Consider the following 18279-nt stretch of genomic DNA (forward strand, 5'->3'; position numbering starts at 1 on the left):
TAAAAGGGACTACATGAGAGAGACTCTTTATCAGGGCATACTGAACATGACGACGGGTAATGGTTTTAAGCTGAAAGAGGGGAGATTTAGACTAGATATTAGGAAGAAATATTTTACTGTGAAGGTGGTGAGGCACTGGCCCAGGCTGCCCAGGGAAGCTGTGGCTGCCCCATCCCTGGAGGTGTTCAAGGCCAGGTTGGATGAGGGTTTGAGCAGCCTGATCCAGTGGGAGATGTCCCTGCCCATGGCCAGAGGGGCGGAACTGGATGATCTTTAAGGTCCCTTCCAACCATAACCGTTTTATGATTCTATGATCTGACAACAACCAATAATAAGTTTGATTTACCACTGCCTTGGGAAGCTTTGAGCAGCCTACTCGAAGGATTTCCTAACAGGCCTATTCCCTGTGGCCTCTCATCGCACATGGGAAGCAAACCCCACAGTGAGAATAATGAAGACACCTATGTCCACTCTCTGTTGTTTAAAACATATAGCGGAGGCAGGAGATGCCAACAGCCCCAGCAGAGGTCTGGCCCACACACGCCCTGCCAGGTGTCACCGTGGCTGCCCTGCCCACTCCCTACTTGCTCCCCACCTGCCCTCTGCCTCCTGCCTGCCTGCTTCCTACCCACTCTGCCTGCTCCTTACCCACTCTCTGCCTGCTCCCTGCTCCCCGCACTGCCCTCCCTGCTCCCTGCCTGCCCCCGCTGCCTGCCTGCTGCCCTGCTCCCTGCCTGCCCGCTCCCTACCTGCTCTCTGCCTCCTGCCTGCACTGCCTCCCTGCCCACCTCACTGCCCACTGTGTCCCCTGCCTGCGCCCTACCCGCTGCCTTGCCCACTCTTTGCCCCCTGCTTGCTGCCGTGCTCCCTGCCCACCGCCCTCCCTGCCCGCTCCCTGCGCTGCCCGCTCCTTACCCACTCCCTAACCGCTCCCTGCCCGCTCCCTCCCCGCTCACTGCACTGCCCTCCCTGCCCATTCCCTGCCTGCTGCCTGCCCGCTCCCTGCTCCCAGCACTGCCCTCCCTGCCTGCCCACTCCCCACCCGCGCTCTCCCTCCTGCCTTCTCCCTGCTCGCTGCACTGCCCGTTGACCGCTCCCTGCCGGCTCCTTATCCACTCTCTACCTGCTCCCTGCTCCCTGTCCCTGCCCGCTCCCGCTCAGCTCCCGCCTGGCAGTACAACCTCTCAGCGAACCCATGACTCGTGCTGGGGGAGCGAGACGGTGCGTGCAAATCCCCGCTACCCCCGCATCCAGCGCCGGGGGTTCCGCGCGCCCCGCGCCGCCGCCACGTGGCCGGAGGGAGGGAGAGAGGGAGGGAGGGAAGAGGCGCCCTCCTGGCCGCCAGGGGCGCTGCGGGTCCTGGGGGAGCAGTGATAGGAGCGGTTACTGTTACAGAAAGTGGACTTATTTTTATTTAAGCTAAAGTAAAGTTTCGTCTAAGTAATTGTATGAGGCTCTGGAGAGTGTCCAGAGAAGAGCAGTCTCCTCTCCTCGAGAGAGCATCTTGATGGGCTTGAAGTTTCTGCTAGGTGCTTAAAGTTCTTCTAAAAGTCTTTGTCTTTCCCTGGGTGAACGGTGACTTGCATTCTCTGTTTCTCTGTTAGATAGGTACAAAGTTCCACGAGTTGTTTAAGGCAGGTGGAAAAACTGTAGCATATCCCTCAATACTAAGGACAAAATGCAAGGACACATCACCCACAGGGCTAAGATGTACATGGCAAAGCCCAACATAAAGTGTCACCTTGACACTTCAGGTTGCATTAACAACATCCACCACCAAACATCAACATTTCAACTGACAAAATAGTAAGCATTCATAAAAATCAGAAAAAAATTATCCCCTCAAGTTTTAGAATTTTAATAGAATATTTAAATTCTTACTTAGAGAACTGGAAGATTTTGAAGGTAAACCAGCTTCATCGGCTTTGATAATGACCTTTTTTTGAGAGAGCCCAATTTGGAACCAGAAGGACTAACTTTAGACTTCATTGAACATTCTCAAAGTCCCCTTTTGCGTGAGCCCTGTCACAGGCTTCATGGTGTACCTGTACAGTTGTCTAAAATAGAGCAGCTGAAAGATCAGACCTAGACCTTTTTGAGTAAGTCTAGGAAAGATCTCATTTAAACCTTAGCTTGTTAATTTTGTGGCAGTGATTTTATCCCTGTGTACTGAAGAGTATACCCAGAATTCATTGCCCCAGAAGGCCCAGAGTCGCGGTGGAATATTCATCAGTGGAGGTATCAATAACTAATTTGGGCTCAGTCTTGAGTAACCTGATGTCTTTCACTCTGTTTTCTCTAGAGGTTGCTCCAAGTGCTAAGGTCCCTTTTGGCTGAAGTTACCCTTTAACTGTAGGTTTCTAGAGAACACCACCATCTCTGTTGGTCAGTCAGCCTGAGGGAATTCATTAGGTACACCCATCATATCACAGCCGTTGGAACTGTATGACCACCATCCTTGGTGTAGCTGCAGGTTTCCAAGCGACTTCCAGACAAGAGGGGCAGAAGGAACTTGCCAAGCCATCTAGCAGCTCACAGGACAGAAGGAGTTTTGAGGGTTAAGAGAAATGAAACCCATCTGGATGTCGTTCACGTGAAGTTATAATATTTGTTTTGAATGTGTTTCAGGAAAATGATTTATTATCAACAGAGGAACAATGGAAGCATGTTAATTTACATATTGCTTGCAAACTTTTTGTTGAATGAATTGTACACTTATGGCGATACCAGGAACCTTTAGCATTTTGTTCACAGAAGCGTAGCTAGTAAAGAATTTTCTTTTCTTGAGGAGTTTTTTTCTGGAATTTTTTATTCTGTCAGTTTAATCAGTTCCCCAGCAAAACAAAATAGGGAACAGCCTTACAGCAACCACTATGGAGACTGCTGTTGTAGTACAATGTTTTCCTTTAGGTGCCATAAATATAATACTTCCTGTCCTTGCAAGTCTAATATAAAGAAACAATCCTTAATCATCATTTTAATGCCTGTTTGGGAAGGGATGGGGGAGGGGGGGAGTTTGTTATCTCCCTGTTGCTGCCTTCCCTTTTCTTAGGATGCACGTCAATTATGCTGTGTCCAGCTGTACGGTTGCTCCATCGCACGCCTGGCACTGGGTGCTGCCCATAAGGGGGCACCTGTGACTGCAGCCTGAGGGACGCTGAGTGCATCGCACTGAGAAGCTGATTTAAGATACTTACCACAAGCATGCTGTCAGCAAAGATGTGGTACTTGCATGAAGCTGGGAAGACAGACACACTTGACACTGATATGGATACTCACTTCAGTGCTGTGGCACCTGAACCCAAACATCCATCATGTTGCCACTTCTTATTAAATGGAAAAAAACTGTGGCTACTGTTGCACTTTTGCTTCTGAAAAAGGGATAGGAAAGAACCATGTGATTTAAACCTATATTCAGATTTCTGCAAAGTCAAAAGTTTCAGTTGGATTCAAAGTTTGACTGATGTGGAATAGAAAGTAATAGCAGGAATGAATGGCTTTGGGCTTTTGCACGGTTCCTTGCTCAAATCTGGATCCCAACTTGTTTAACACTGGCTGTGTCTGAAGAGAGTAGCTGCTGCCCATCAGCCACCATGACACAAGGTCTTGATTGGTGAATCATCTGGGGCAGGTGTCAACCAGAATATGCCGCAGGTCTCTTTCAGCATATATGCATGGTATTTCTCTCCACAGGGACTAAAGCACGGAAGAGGAAGGGAGACAGTCTGTATGTGTCTCTGTCTTCAGCTCCATTTCAGGGTGCAGCTGGGGTGCACACATCTCTAGAAACCAGGAGGTGCTATTGAGTCCTGAAATGCAGGCCCAGAAAGCTCCAGGTCAGGGCAAAAATAACATCCAGGTTAATTAGTCATGCTCAGGTGAAGACCAAGATTCTTGCTAAAGGGCCATGAGGCTCTGATCTAACGTGGAAGATCATTGGGCTATAGTTACAAAGGAGATTGATTTATAACTCTAAGACAATCCTCTGCTTTCTTAGAGGTTCAGGGAAACTCCCATTAACTCTAGAAGAAACTTAAATACCAGCTACAATTCTCACTTCACAGGGAAGGAAACTGAAACGGGGTTAAGCTCTCTGCTGAGTTTGCATTTAGCTTGGGCTAAAAGGTGATGCAGGGCTCCGATCTGCGATTAAGATGTGTCTGCTTAAAATTCATAGGCACTACGTATTTGAAGCTGTATTTACATTCAGGATTGAGTTACTAGTAAAAGAAAAGGAAAACAGACAACTCTCTGCCCATTACTTTATATTCCCTTTTCCAGGATAATAGTTGCAAAGATCAAGTGTTCTCATCTAGTTTGTTACCTTTTATATTTATGCATAACATAACCTATTACCACATAAGGTCTCTCTCATACACAGGCTTACTGTCACCTCTAGGTACAAGAAATCAATCTAGACTTTTTAAAAAAAAAATATCACTCCTATTTTCTTTTCAGGTTGCACCATCAGAAGATGCATGCAAAGCACTATGGCTTTGAATCAATGCATGTGGAGACGGTTCTTGTTCTCTTCATTACCTTGGGTGTTGCCCAGGTTGTGCTTGTTCAGTGGGAGCAAAGACACTGTTGATCGTGCAATGTGAGTAACTTGTCAAAAAGACAGAAGTTTTGGAGCTGTAATGGTTTCTTAGGTAACAGTTGGGAGTCAAGACATACTCTTAAGGATTTACATCTAGCAAGATAACAGCCTTTGTGGAAAGCAGCAAGCCGTGGATTTTGGTCAGGTGGAGAACAACTTCTTTTCTGTGCTATAGTCAGTCTGTAGTTAGTTAAAGTTTTTAAGGAAAAGGCTTTGAGTTCTCAGACAACTGGCTAGTATTGGACCTAGGTATGAGAACAAAGTCACTACCCTTATCTAGCTGTACAGAGGTTGTACTGAGAGAATCCAAGGACTCTATTAAAAGACAAAGCTTGTCTTGTGGTCAAGGTGCTAAAACTGGGGTTTATGGTGCTTCAGCTCACTTTCTTTCCCTTACCACAGACTTCTCTGTAAACCTGAGAAAACTAGTGCGACATGATTTCCACCCCTGATCTCCCTATTCAATAGTTTAAAAAAAATTAGGCATCTCAGATAGTGCCAGTCCTTAAAAAGCAATTTAAGTTTTAAATAAATGTTAAACAAATAACAGGAATTACACAGATATATCAGACAGGCAGCATCTTAGTCATACCAACAGTTTCTCAGCTTTTTTCTCTTCATCAGCTGACGAGTGCCCTATGCCATAGATTGAAATCCATTTTTTTGTAACTGAACTTCTTAATAACACTGACATCAATAACTGTCATGATTAATGCTTTACCCCTTGGCAGTTGCTCCTCAGAGTCTGAAGCATCATACCCCTTGATTGACAGGTCTGTTAAACACTAAAGAATGAAACCTTAATACAAATTTGCAGAAACTGTTGAGTAAGGGATGTAAAACCAGCATGATCTATATCAGCTTTAGTTAGTGAAGTTTCACAGTGGCATAAAAATTGCAATACAGAGTTTGTGAAACAGGCTTTTCAGCTGCGCTTTGCGGAGTTAGGAAGAGTGGTGAAATGTTCATCATGGCAACATATGTACAGGTGAGGTGTCTAAAGAAATCATAAGTAGCACAGCTTATTGCGGATTTTAGTTTTAAGCCACTAACTCTCTACAAACACACCCTCCTAAATCTGAGGACAGAGTACCTGAGCACGTATAGTACAATCATATATCATACAGCTTTACCATTATGTTCTCTTTAACTTCTCTCCTAGGTGAATTCTGCAATATCATTCAATCATTGTATGTTCATGTTAGCATTGCAGTTCAGAGTTTTTAATATATTTCTTTCCTATCAGTTTTTGCCTTAATGATTTCAACAGACATAGAATCATCATAGAATCATAGAATGGGTTGCGTTGGAAGGGACCTTAAAGATCATCCAGTTCCAACCTCCCTACCCTGGGCAGGGACACCTTCCACTACTTCAGGTTGCTCAAAGTCTCATCCAGCCTTGCCTTGAACACCTCCACGGACTGTGCATCCATGACTTCTCTGGACAGCCTGTTTCAGTACTTCACCACCCTCACAGGAAAACTTTTCTTCCTAATATCTAATCTAAATCTCTTCTCTTTCAGCATGAAACTACTACCCCTCATCCTATCCCTGCATTCCCTGATAAAAAGCCCCTCCCCATGTTTCCTGTAGACCTCTTTTAATTACTGGAAGGCTGCTATAAGGCCTCCCTATAGCCTTCTCTAGGCTAAACAAGCCCACTCTCCTAGCCTGCTGTCATAAGGGGAGGCACTCCAGCTCTCTGATCACCTTTGTAGTCCTCCTTTGGAATCACTCGAATGGTTCCATGTCCTTCCTGTGCTGAGGACTCCAAAACTGAACACAATACTCCAGGTGTGGTCTTACAAGAGCAGAGCAGACTGGGAGAATCACCTCCCTTGACCTGCTGATCACACCTCTTCAGATGCAGCCCAGCATATAGTTGGCCTTCTGGGCTGTGAGCACCCATTGCCGGCTCATGTTAAGCTTCTCATCACTGACACTCCCAAGTCATTCTCTTTAAGGGTAGTCTCAATACATTCTCTGTCTAGCCTTTATTTGTGCTTGGGATTACCCAACCCAGGTGGAGGACCTTGCACTTGGCCTTTTTGAACTTCATGAGGTTTGCACAGGACCACCTCTCAAGCCTGTCAGGGTCCCTCTGAATAGCATCCCTTCCCTCCAATGTGTCGATCATGCCAGTACCAATATTTAGAATAAAGAATGGAATACTGAGGTGACTGAAGTCACTCAGACTGTCCTTGTCTTTGTTTTCCATTGAAAATATTTTGCATGAGACTGTATCGAATCGTGCTGAAACACACTTAAATTCTAAGTATATATACAATGGTGAGCAGCTGGGCAGGTTCCTGTCTGCCTGAGAAAGTCTGTGTGAGTCAAAGAAGCGTGCACTCTGCATTGCTTTGTCACTATCCTCCTTAACAGCACTTAAAGTTAGTTTATTAAACAGAGGTTAAGTTAGACTTATTCTCTATCAAAAATGCCAGTAGCCTACACTTGTTACAGTCTTGTTGCCTGTGTAACGTAGTCTTCAGCAAGAGAAGCTTCATTCCCATTCATTGGTTCACAGGAGCCAGTCACACCTACAAAGTGACGTAGCCAAAACGGAAAAATACACTTGTAAATGCATTTAGTCTAATTTAGGGAGGCTCCAGAAAAACTAGAAGCTTCACAACACATTAATAAGACTCTGTCATGTGTGGTTTTGCAGTGCATTTTAAAATAAACAAAACATCTGTGCCAGAAAAATGTTGGACCCTCAGTTTTCAGGGTATAGCTGTGTGGCAGTAGCACAGTCACCTTCTCCAGTAAAAGAGGAACTGAGGTAAAGCCTCTTTCAGTAAAAATTGTAGCACCAGAAAGTTCACCTTGCACTGAGCTTTGTCAGTTCTGCTTCACGCTCTGTTTAGTTTGGAGAGTAATATGTTCTCGCACCTACCATCAATCTATGTATGAAGTTACTTTAAAACAGCAAACACAACTTACAGTGGGTCTGTGCTGGTAGAAGGTTTATTGCATTTATTCCACATTAGGTAACTTAAGAGTGTTTGTCACCAGAACAACTTATGAAATGAAAAATAACTATGTACTTTGTTGCACCAGCTAAAGAAACCTTCAGATTTAGGAGCAGAAACTGTAAAGATGGTTGCATTTAGGATTTTAACAACTTAGTTAATGCATACAGGAAATTGTCCATTCAACATAAAAATAAACAAAGACAAAAAAGATATCTACTGCTTCCTGAAGTACAGGCAGGTTTAGACTTATGCATTACAGTTCTTCCAGGTGGCAGTTATTATGCTTGCATTCATCTGCATATCATTTTTGTTTGGTTTGGTAGGAAACGTTTAAATAAGTCAAAACTTGAAAAACAACCACATGCTCACTAAAGAGGAAACAGCCCTCTACTTTTGCTTGCTTATGCATTTCTCTTACTTGCCATCCAGCTTTTGACCACTTGGTTTATGCCTGCATAGTTCATATATAGGTTATGCACAACAATGCCTAACACTGAAGAGAAGAAACCGCACACTTTTCCCTCCTTTTAACAACATGCCTGCATTTTAAAAGCTTTTTTGCTTCTAAAATCAGGGGAAATCAGACAAAGAGCTAGAACACATTATTTTCAGTGGGAGGGCTAAACCTAAGGCTCCTTTTCTCTGATCAAAACCTCCTTTCTACATACTATCCAAAGAGATCAATGAAACAAGCAGTCATCCCTCCATCGCATACCATGGCTTAGAAGGCAGGATCAGCTGACAAAACTTTCTGTCTGATCCTTTGAGGTCAAGGTGGGTGTTTGTACATATATGTGCCTACTTTAGATGCTCAAGCTGTTCTCAGACATGGTAAGAGCACAAAGAGAGCTGCACAGTCCTGTTGGTAGAACTAAAGCAAAGTATTGCAGTGATTGATTCCCACCTTCCCCTTCAATGTGCTTTGAAACACGTTTAAAGAAGAAGTTTGGTTTCTTTTTGAATGAAAAACGAAAAGAAAGTCAAGGGGAGCGCACAATCAGCCCTACATGGAAAGGGCATTCATTTGGTTGCTGAAAAAGAACAACAAAAAAAAAAGCTGCAACAACTTACTAGACGTCAGAGAACCAGCAACAGGCTGTAGCTTCCAAAAGAGCCTTATCCAGCCTTATTGAGAATGTAAAATGTCTCCTGAAAAAAACCACTGCATTCTGGGAAAGGCTCTTATTTCAAACAGGCATGAGTGAAAAACTGTGGATAATTTTGGCAAGAGGGAAGAGATTGCCCTTCACCAGATGGCTACATGCAAGTAATGTGAGTGTGATCCTAGCACAGAGGAGGGCAGAAAAATGAGGAAGAGTTTTTTCTAGTAAGTCTTGGCTTGCAATAAAATGTAGGGCACTCTGACTATTGTTTTTTTTCTTCTAGATGGTGGCTGACAGTTTGGGGTTAACATTCATATGATGAGGAAGCAGATTAGATAAAATGATCTTTTCTCAGTTAGTTACTTTTGAGAATTTTATTATTTTTAAAACATAACTACAGAACCTGTGTTCTGCTAATTTAAATAGTAAAAATAGGTTTGCACCTGTGTTCACATAATGCTCTCATTTCTCCTCTCACTTACAAGTTTTGCACTCTTCTAATTCAGAGAGGTGAAGGCAATTACGCATTTGCAACTGCATTATGTGCTCTGGTATGTGGGGTGGCAAGCAATAACGCTAGTCAGAGAATAACCATCCTTGAAAAAATATTCTTATCCTGTCCTAGCCTATCTGATTCATTTTTCTCAGCATAAAGGCAGGAATGTAGCAAATGGGGAAAGAAGGAAAAAGCTTATTAAGAGTTCTGACTCTACATTTTCCCATAGGAAATTCTGACTATCAGGTACTCAGGTGATTCTTATAATGCAATTTTCTTGCTGTTGGAAGCTGTCCATTGATGAAAATTAAATAAATATGATATATATGTACAAAATTGTTCTCCCCTGACATAACATAAATTTTAGAATATCTGATATAGAAAGGCAGAGTTATCATGATTTCAGAACAATCTCAAACACAAAAGCCTTACTTCTGATCCCATAGGTGGTTACCCATTTCACTAATTATATATCGTGTATTATGTGGAAGTCATGTAATGAGAATTTACTTTGGAATACAGCTGAAAAATGAAGCAGCATACTTTTGAGAGCATTGATTTCTATACCCAAGTATTGAGGCAAACCTTGAAAATAAGGTTGTTTGGTTTACTTAACATAGAAATCACTGCCAATTTCCAATGTACTAAGTATAAGCATATTAATTTAAACCTTAAAAAAACCCAAGCAGTTGATTTATTATTTTTCATGCATATGTTTTTGAGTATTTGAATATGTCTACATCAAAAGAAACTTGACTTTTAGAGAGCCAGTTAGCTTGTGTTGCCAAGTTAACGAGTTCTAGGAAGGTCAGTCTGTCACAATAAATCTAATTATTACACAGTTATTTTCTTTATGTATGCAGTTTTCACCATATGCTATAAGATAGGAAGAATAGTGGAATAATGCTGTTCTGTTGAATTTACTAGTAATAGGCATTCTTACTCACTCATAGTCAAAGGAACATTGTGAGGGAAACAGAGGGCAGATGGACGGTTTTCAGTTGGTGCTTGTGTGACCTATTTAATCTGTATAATTAGAAAATGGGAAAGTTGTCTATGACACTGATGCTGACTTCACTTCTGGGTCTTTTTGAACTCATTTAAAGTACGTTAATGAGAAAAACATTTTACCTTTGGGCAGCAATCTGATTTGTCAGGAAATTCCTCTTGCTATGATGGGTAGATGAGGAAAATTCAGAATAATATGATCCAGATGTTAAAGCTCCCATTTAGCAGCAATGCAGATGTATTATTTTATGGAATTGTCCAGATGGTGACCTTCCAGTAATAATAATATATCAATATTGGGATTTTCATCTGTATGACTTTATTCCTATCTTTGTCCTCATTTACATGACAATATACTGATACATTTCATGTAGGCTCATAGTATTAAAATTAACAATCTGGAAGACATAAAAATCAATAAGGAAATTTTAAACAATAACTGAAAATAATATATACCAAGTGATCTGATTCCAGCATCACCTGAAAGAAGGCTGGGATACCATTTTTTAATTAATTTTCATTTCATTTTGCAGCTAAAATAATAACAAAGTTCTGTTATGGATTCGTATTAGAAAGTAGCTAGTTTCTGAAGATGTGTGCCCGTTCAGTTTTGGCTTTACCATTTCAATTCAAACTTTACTTTCAGTCTGCTGATAAAAAAAGCAACCCACAGTACACACCGGAGAGGGATCACATTGGTCAGTAGCAAGGCAGACAGGCAACAGGGAGCCTTTGGTGGATCCAGTACAGGGCAAAAGACCTCAGGCTCTGAGATCAGGGAGGTATAGGGACCACTGACCTGTGTCATGCCAAAAGGGCTGTTTGGCATGGAAGGAGCTCTGCCATTTTATGGTCACAAGCAGCAGACCGTGGTCCTGTGAAGCCAGGGCTTCAGAGCGGAGAAATGTATAACAGTGATATGATATAATGATGTTGTGTCATTATCTTTTTCAGGGTTTCTGTCTGTTAATTTCTTTAAATTTATATTGTGAAATACCAGTTTGCTCAATAGCTGCATGCTTTCTGGGTTTGGGGGGGATTTTCTCAAGAGCTTCTCCTTTTCATCAGGAGAAGAGGAAGAATCCAGTCCTGTTTCGGTGGCAACACTGTGTTAGGTTTCACAGGGAGTAACACACATTCCTTCAGAATTCTACTTTTTGGATTAAGGAAAGACATTAATATTCCATAGAAATAGCTTTTTACACTAGATGGAATGTGCTTTTTGTTTGCTTTAAAAAATCCTCCTGCCCCAAAACAAACATAAATTTGAAAACTGTCTCCCTTCAGATTTTTTAAGATTATTTTTAGTAACCTTTTGTAAAGATGCAGAAGCTGACTGTACAAACATATTGAAGTGAAACTTTGTCATCGTCAGGCTTCCACACTCCTAAATTCACAGTTAATAAATGTGATCATGGAGACAACTGACATTACAGGGCTTTTGACTCTTCAGTACAATTCAAACATTTGCTTGTTGGAAAAGAAGTAGAATATCACATCACTGTGGGCAAGTCAAGAAAATGAATATATTAAGCTTGATATAATTTTGCTTAGAAAAAAAAATTTAAAAGTTTAAGCCACAGCATATTGTTGTAGTGCCGTAGAAAGAGTCTTGGTCTTCAAGAAAAACCTTCAGTAGTGCAGTCACGTAACTGAGCAGCATCCGAAATTAATGCAGCCAGATGTGCCTTTCTGAAAGTTGATAAGAGCAGCTCTAAGGCTTAAAGGCCAAACAGCCTCGACCAGTTTCAGAAAACTGGCTCCCAAAGCTTTAGCCTTGCAGTCACCATATATAATATAATTTGAGTAAGAAAACAAACTTTTATGTTTTTTTCAATAGCGTTAATTCTATCCATACACAGTTTAGGGTTTTGAGGATGGGGTATGGGGGTCTGATGAGTTATATCTCAGTGTTATAATCATTTACTACTGTGATTACTAATTATTTACAGGGTGCAAGGCAGACTAAGATCATTATTCTAGGATCAAAGGCCCTCCTGTGTCAGATGCTGTATAAGTCACATTGTTTATATGAGTTTTACAGTTCAGCAATCTGTTAATCAAACCTAAAAATGCAAAATGGAACCATAGGATGTCAGTACTTTGAAATTACTGTCTCAATGTTGCCAGCAGTTTGTCGTGCTGCTGCAGATGTGAGTCTTTCTTCTTTATTTCACCATCAGACTTTACTGCTGGTGATCCCTGTCCACGTGGGGAATGCTCTCAGTTATTACCAGTTATATCAATTTCAGAGCAGCTTGAAAACCTCTCTTGGGAAGAATACCCACAAGATATCCTTTTTTATTGGTTTTGCCTTTGCTTTCAGGTTTTTTTGTATTGTTTCTTAAAGGGAAACTGTGGATGGAGAAAAGCAAATAAGATATTTTCAGGTGTTTCTGTCTGTTCCTTTAAACTGGTGTTTATCAAACATTACATGAAAATAAGTTCCTTTAATAATAAGTTCCTGGAATAATTCCCTTTAAACTAGTGTTTATGAAACATTGCGTGAAAATGAAAAATAATTAAACAGGAGCTAAAATTAAATGGACTCCCATCAGTTGTGTCTCAGTTTTTCTTTCTACAGAATTTTACTATCAGGAGGTATCCAAGTGTTACTGAGCCTGATGAGCTCAATTTGGTATATATTCTAAATAATCTGAATTTATTCCTTAAAGCCTCCTATGCCTCCCTAAAGAGAGGTCTGTATTCTTCCTTCTCCGCTTCTCCACTTCTCCACTGTGGGCTCACAAAGGCAGTTATAAACAGTTTAGAGATTGCTTCTGCTAAGTTTTAGGTATTTTAGATCAGTTTCACTGGTAATATACTGATTTGACTATACCTAACTGATCTCAGTTGTTTTTTACCTGTTCTTGTCCTGCTCTGGCCTATGTCTCCCTCCTACGCAATTCCCAGCTTTTAGTTTTAATTGTTAGAAATCTGTTCACAATTACCATTTCTTGTGAAGACTGAAGCAAAACAAAGTGGCTTCTTTTCTTTTTTTCCTGTGCTTTTTCTTGTATTATATACTTTTATTCATCTTTAGGTAAGGGAGAAACGTAAAAGTGTGAAACTTCCACTGAATTTATTTGAATATTTCAGTAGAAGCTCCATATGTGGCATTTTGTGCCACTCTGCAAAACACACAAGATCTTGAGCAGTCTTTCTTTTCTTTCATCCATAGGCTGGTCTACAAATGGTTCCTCCTGATCTATAAACCTATTTATGCAATTGGAATTGTAGGCTATCTAGCTGTAATGTTTGCTATGTTTGAATTTAATTTATTCTTTATGTAGGTATCTTAAGGTAAAATTTGGATTGGCAACTGTTATGACTTCCTATTTGATAGATTTTACTTTGTTTGTAGTGAGATGGCTCCAAGCTGTACTGTTCACCTCCCCATCTCAGTATATGAAATCCTTTTTATATTGTGTAGCTGTAGGTTCTCTTCTTGATTTTTATTATTGCATAGTTCATCTGAAGCTCGATATTTAGTCATTTTACAACTTGTTGTGTGAAGATAGGAGGATAAACATCTTAAGCTTAATACTGCCACTGTATTCACTCATTTAATCTGCTAATTTAACTGCTGAGTTAATCCTCAGTCCTTCATTTATGTGCCTGAATGAGATGAGACACAAAGAATAAAAATAGATAAGTATGTTCATGTAAAAAAAACCATCACAATCCTTTCTGATAATTATGATTTCCCACTCTACTATAGACTATGTCACTAGGGATTTCTCGTCTTTTTAGTTTGAGTATTGCCAAAGACAATACGGTATGTCCAGATGCTTCTTGACCTAACCACTTAATCCAGCTAGAATTTTTGCCAAGGTAGAATTTGAATTTTCTTTATGTTTGTCCAGAATTTCTGTCTGACCAGCAGCCCAGACTGAGATACTGTGCTGGACTCTGCTTGAGGCGCTGTCTGACTAGAAATTCCAGGGATTCCCCAAGAGCATATAGATCAACTACATAATGCATCTGCTGTAAGTCCAACACTTCTTGGAGGTATTGGGGATAATGCATGTATGTAAATCAGCTGTTCCTTTTGGATTTATTGCCCATACGTTGTATAATTAATGAACCCAAATGTACGTTGCTGTGAGGGAAAATTCTTGGAGAAACTTAACAGCCTTGCGTTACCAGTACTGCTAAGCTTTTTTCTGTTGAGGTATTTTATTTACCCAGATAAATTCCCCCATCAGTGCATTTTAAAGATATAAATACAAAATTTGTTAGAGCTCTTTTAAAGGTTCTTACTTTGTTCCACGTTGCATCAGAAATGACAAGTCTTTTTTAATGTTGAGAAGCTCCAGTTTTATGAGTACTAGGTAGAGAGGTTTTAGTCTCACAAGGCCCATAACACATACAGTCTCAGAGAGATGGCAAGAGAGGTCAACATTTCTGCAGTCTCTGTTGGGTTGAGGGTCTTTTTTAGGTAGGGGGTCAAACAGCACTTGTTGCAATTTAGCAAAGATTTTATTCCAAGGAATTTGCATAGAGGAGGACAGCTCTTTCAGCTACAGAAACTTGACATTTCTTTGACTGGCATCTTCCACCTTATTGAGATTTGTTTGATCTTGTTGCTTCTGCAAAACAATGAAAGGCACCTAATTATTCTGTATAATAAGATCCTAAGCAAAGTTCCTTTCTATAAGAAAATATGTCAGCTTGGCCTTCCTATAACAGAGCTGACTAGCTGTGGCTCCAAAAGCAGTTTGTAGCCTAATTTCATTATTGCTTACCGTCCAGCATATTGATGTTTTAAGTGCAAGCGTGTCTGCTGCTGCAAAAGAAAATGGAAGTAAACCTGCACTTTGAAGGAAGCAGGAGCTAACTGGAGTAAAAATCTTGTTGATATTTTATTCTGGCATTTTCATCAAGAAGAAACTCAACTGCTCTTTTGAGTGCGGTTTTATGACGGAATTAAGTCTGATGACTCCATGGATTTTGGTATAGTGCTGCTTTTTTTTACAGACTGTATTATAGAGTGGTGGGAAGGTAGATTGCAGAAATTTGTTCTGACTACATGGCTTCCACCACTGAAGCAAGTGCTGGGATCATCACCTTGAATATCACTTGCAAGAACTCTAAGTGAGCTCTTGAATCTCTTGTGCCCCTTGGTTCATGAGAATAAGGTCTACTGGATACAAACTGTTGCAGTAAACTAACCTCACTCTTCCTTGAGGAGAACTGTTCTTGTGCCACAGAAAAACTGTTGAACTCCCTTGTCAATCTTATCATCATTGGAACTGTCTTAATGAAACAGTAACCAGTGACATATGGCAGGACCTGATTTGGGGTTTCCAGCAGTCTGGTCCCTCTGTACAAGAGATTACAAAATTTTCCTAACTGCCACAGGAAGACAAGCTTCTCACTTCCCCAAAGTCTGTGAAAGTATCTTCTTGACCTTTCCTTTTTATAGCTTTCTTCTTCCCTTTCCAAATAAGGTGATGATATCAGCACAATTCTCTTTTGTCCCAGTTACTTAGAATCAAGTGGACAGTTGCTAACACTCTTGCATCAGCAATAAAATCTTAATTATTACTTCGTAACATCCTGGCACTACTAAACTAAGACAAATGTAGTCATTTTCATGCTGTTTTATCTTTGATGGCACTTAAAATGTGTTTATGCAACCTTGACTCCAAGCAAATATTTTGTTGCTCTTTGGCTTCTTTTTTTCCTATAAACTTGATCTTGACAGCTTTACAACATCAGTGACATACCAACAAGAAATTTGTCCAATGACATCCGCACTGTGCGGGCCGAAAATTTTTGTGGGTATAAAGGAAGGAGTGATCATTGAAAATACCTACCAGCTGGCCTGTAATCATGTGTATCCTTTCCATGTAATTATGGAACTGTTGTTTTCTCCTCTTTTATGCTGCATTAAAAAATAATAACAGCGGCAATAAATACCAAGGAAAGAAAAAGGAACCAAAACCACATTCAGAAACAACATAGCACAAAATTAATAATAGGAGCATGCAATATGTTTCAGTCCCGTGACACAAGCTGAGGCCACGCGGCTTTTTGACACACAAACTGCTGCAAGAGTGGCCATAAATGTACAGTTTTTGGCCTAAATCCTCCTTCCAGGTACTTTGTGCGCCGCCTGTGTGGGTGTGCCTGGCAGTATAGTGGACCAGGCATGCTGACCCATTGGTCAGGTCTGCTAGTTCAGGCTCCTGTGTACTGCAGAGGATTTCCTCTTGCTGTGCCTGAGGATGTGTTTGCTGGGTACTTTTAAGGCAGATGTGGAGCCCTTCTCAAAAGATGGCATGTATATAACTTACAGCCTGACGGAAGACCCTACATCTCATACTTGGGGGTACCTAAGAAACAGCTCCGCATTTTGCATTCCAGAAACCAAAATGAAAGGTGTTGCATATGTGCTGGAACATTGTTACTAATCACTCCCTTCTGCAGTTCATGAAAATATCCTGGCTTCTTGTGAGCTGGAAAATATAAATACTAGTCTGGATGTTCAGAACATTGGTTTCAACATCAAAATAATTCTAAATATTCTAAAATGTAAAAGTCATTTGAAACTGATCAGTTGTAAGCCAAGGCAGTATCTATAACCAGTCATTACAATTATCTGTTGATGGTTTGACTAGGTTTGCGAATGCAGGCGCTGGGACTTGTTTATATTTGAAAGATTCCTTAACAATATACCTGATACGTAGTTCTGTTACCTCTGCGTCTGTGGTTGGTGCAATGCTGGCAAGAACCAGACTTGCCCATACTGCCCTGAGAAAGTTGATTCAAAGAGGATGTTAAGCGCATATCCTTAAACTCATATGCTTTCCCTAATAAGTATGCTTTTGATTTGGATTTTCTAAACCCTACATTGATTGCTTGATAATTCTTGTTTAGATCTACAGTAGACGATGAGATGGCCACATTAAATAAATGGAAAACCAATTATTATTAGGGAACAATGGTAATTAGGGAAGATAATTGTTCTGTTTGTCTTTACCTTATCTAAGGCCCCAAGCAAGCTAGGAAAAGAAAAGTGCGTACATATTTTCCTTCTTGATTTTAAGACATCCGGAAATCATTTTTATAATGAGACGAACATTTTAAAGAACATAAATCGCAGTTTTAGAAAGACTGTGCAGTGGATTTTGCTCTTTAAAGAAGTAACAAAATTGATACAATCCACCTTCAGGACAAGTGCTGGTTTTGTCCTCTCCACCCTCACTTAGTAGCTAGTAAATGACATTTTTCCTTCAGCAAATGAAATAATAGCTGAATATCTGCTGCCGTATCTGTAAAAACCTGCTTGAGTGGAAGCAAAGTTTGGCTTACTTTTTTGAAGGCTACTTTAACCGTATGTGAGGGGATTATTTAAATTCAACTTTACCTCCCCCCAAAAAGTAAGTAAATTAGAGGAGCTGAAAAGAAAGCATTTCAAAATGTTAATCCAAAATGTATTCTTTGATTCTGGCTAAGAAGAACACCGAGTTTTACCTGTTGCTGAATTTTCTCTCCACCTCCCATAACAACAGGTTACGTGGGAATGCGCATTTATTGTACAAGTAACTTTTGGACTGGCTTTGCTATCTGGTGGTTTGGCAACCAGATAGCATCATCCATATCCAAGACATTAATTACTCATTGAGTCTAGAATAGGACGTAGATTATTAGTGAGAATGGAAAGTGTTGTATATTTACCTGTCTACAATAATTTACATTATCCTAATTTTAAAAGGCTATAGAAGATAGCAGTTGGTTGAACTCTGATGTGCTACATACCCTTTTGCAGGATAGTGCCTTTTTTGCATTAGCAAAATTATACAGCATGCTATTAAACCATTTTTTTTATTTTCTGAAAGAAAGAATTAAAAGAAATTACTGCCTTTAACGGGAAGGTTGTGCTAGAAAATTAGAACTTATTTTCATATTATTAATATCCCTTTAAAAAAGAGGAAAAGAAAGTGCCGTTATTTTAAGCTTGTTTCATTTTTAAATATATTGCTAGTGGCTTCCAGTTGAAACTCTGACTACAGTATTTTCTTTTCCCAGACCTGCTATGTAGTAATTCATACATCTTCCTGCAGACATTTACAAGAAGCTCTGA

At 40.4% G+C, this 18279-nt stretch overlaps 1 protein-coding gene across 1 annotated transcript; it reads left to right on the forward strand.

Moving 5' to 3' along the window:
* Positions 1-1195: 1195 nt before the first annotated feature.
* On the forward strand, positions 1196-16606 carry RNF175 (ring finger protein 175). Its single transcript, XM_054066046.1, is given in 9 exon segments — positions 1196-1221; positions 4459-4600; positions 12321-12472; positions 13366-13474; positions 15113-15157; positions 15160-15237; positions 15898-15944; positions 15946-16042; positions 16445-16606. Coding segments are annotated over 9 exon segments (858 nt in total).
* Positions 16607-18279: the final 1673 nt, after the last annotated feature.

Source organism: Cuculus canorus, chromosome 4 (genome assembly GCF_017976375.1).
Source record: "Cuculus canorus isolate bCucCan1 chromosome 4, bCucCan1.pri, whole genome shotgun sequence".
In the NCBI taxonomy this organism is placed as follows: domain Eukaryota; kingdom Metazoa; phylum Chordata; class Aves; order Cuculiformes; family Cuculidae; genus Cuculus; species Cuculus canorus.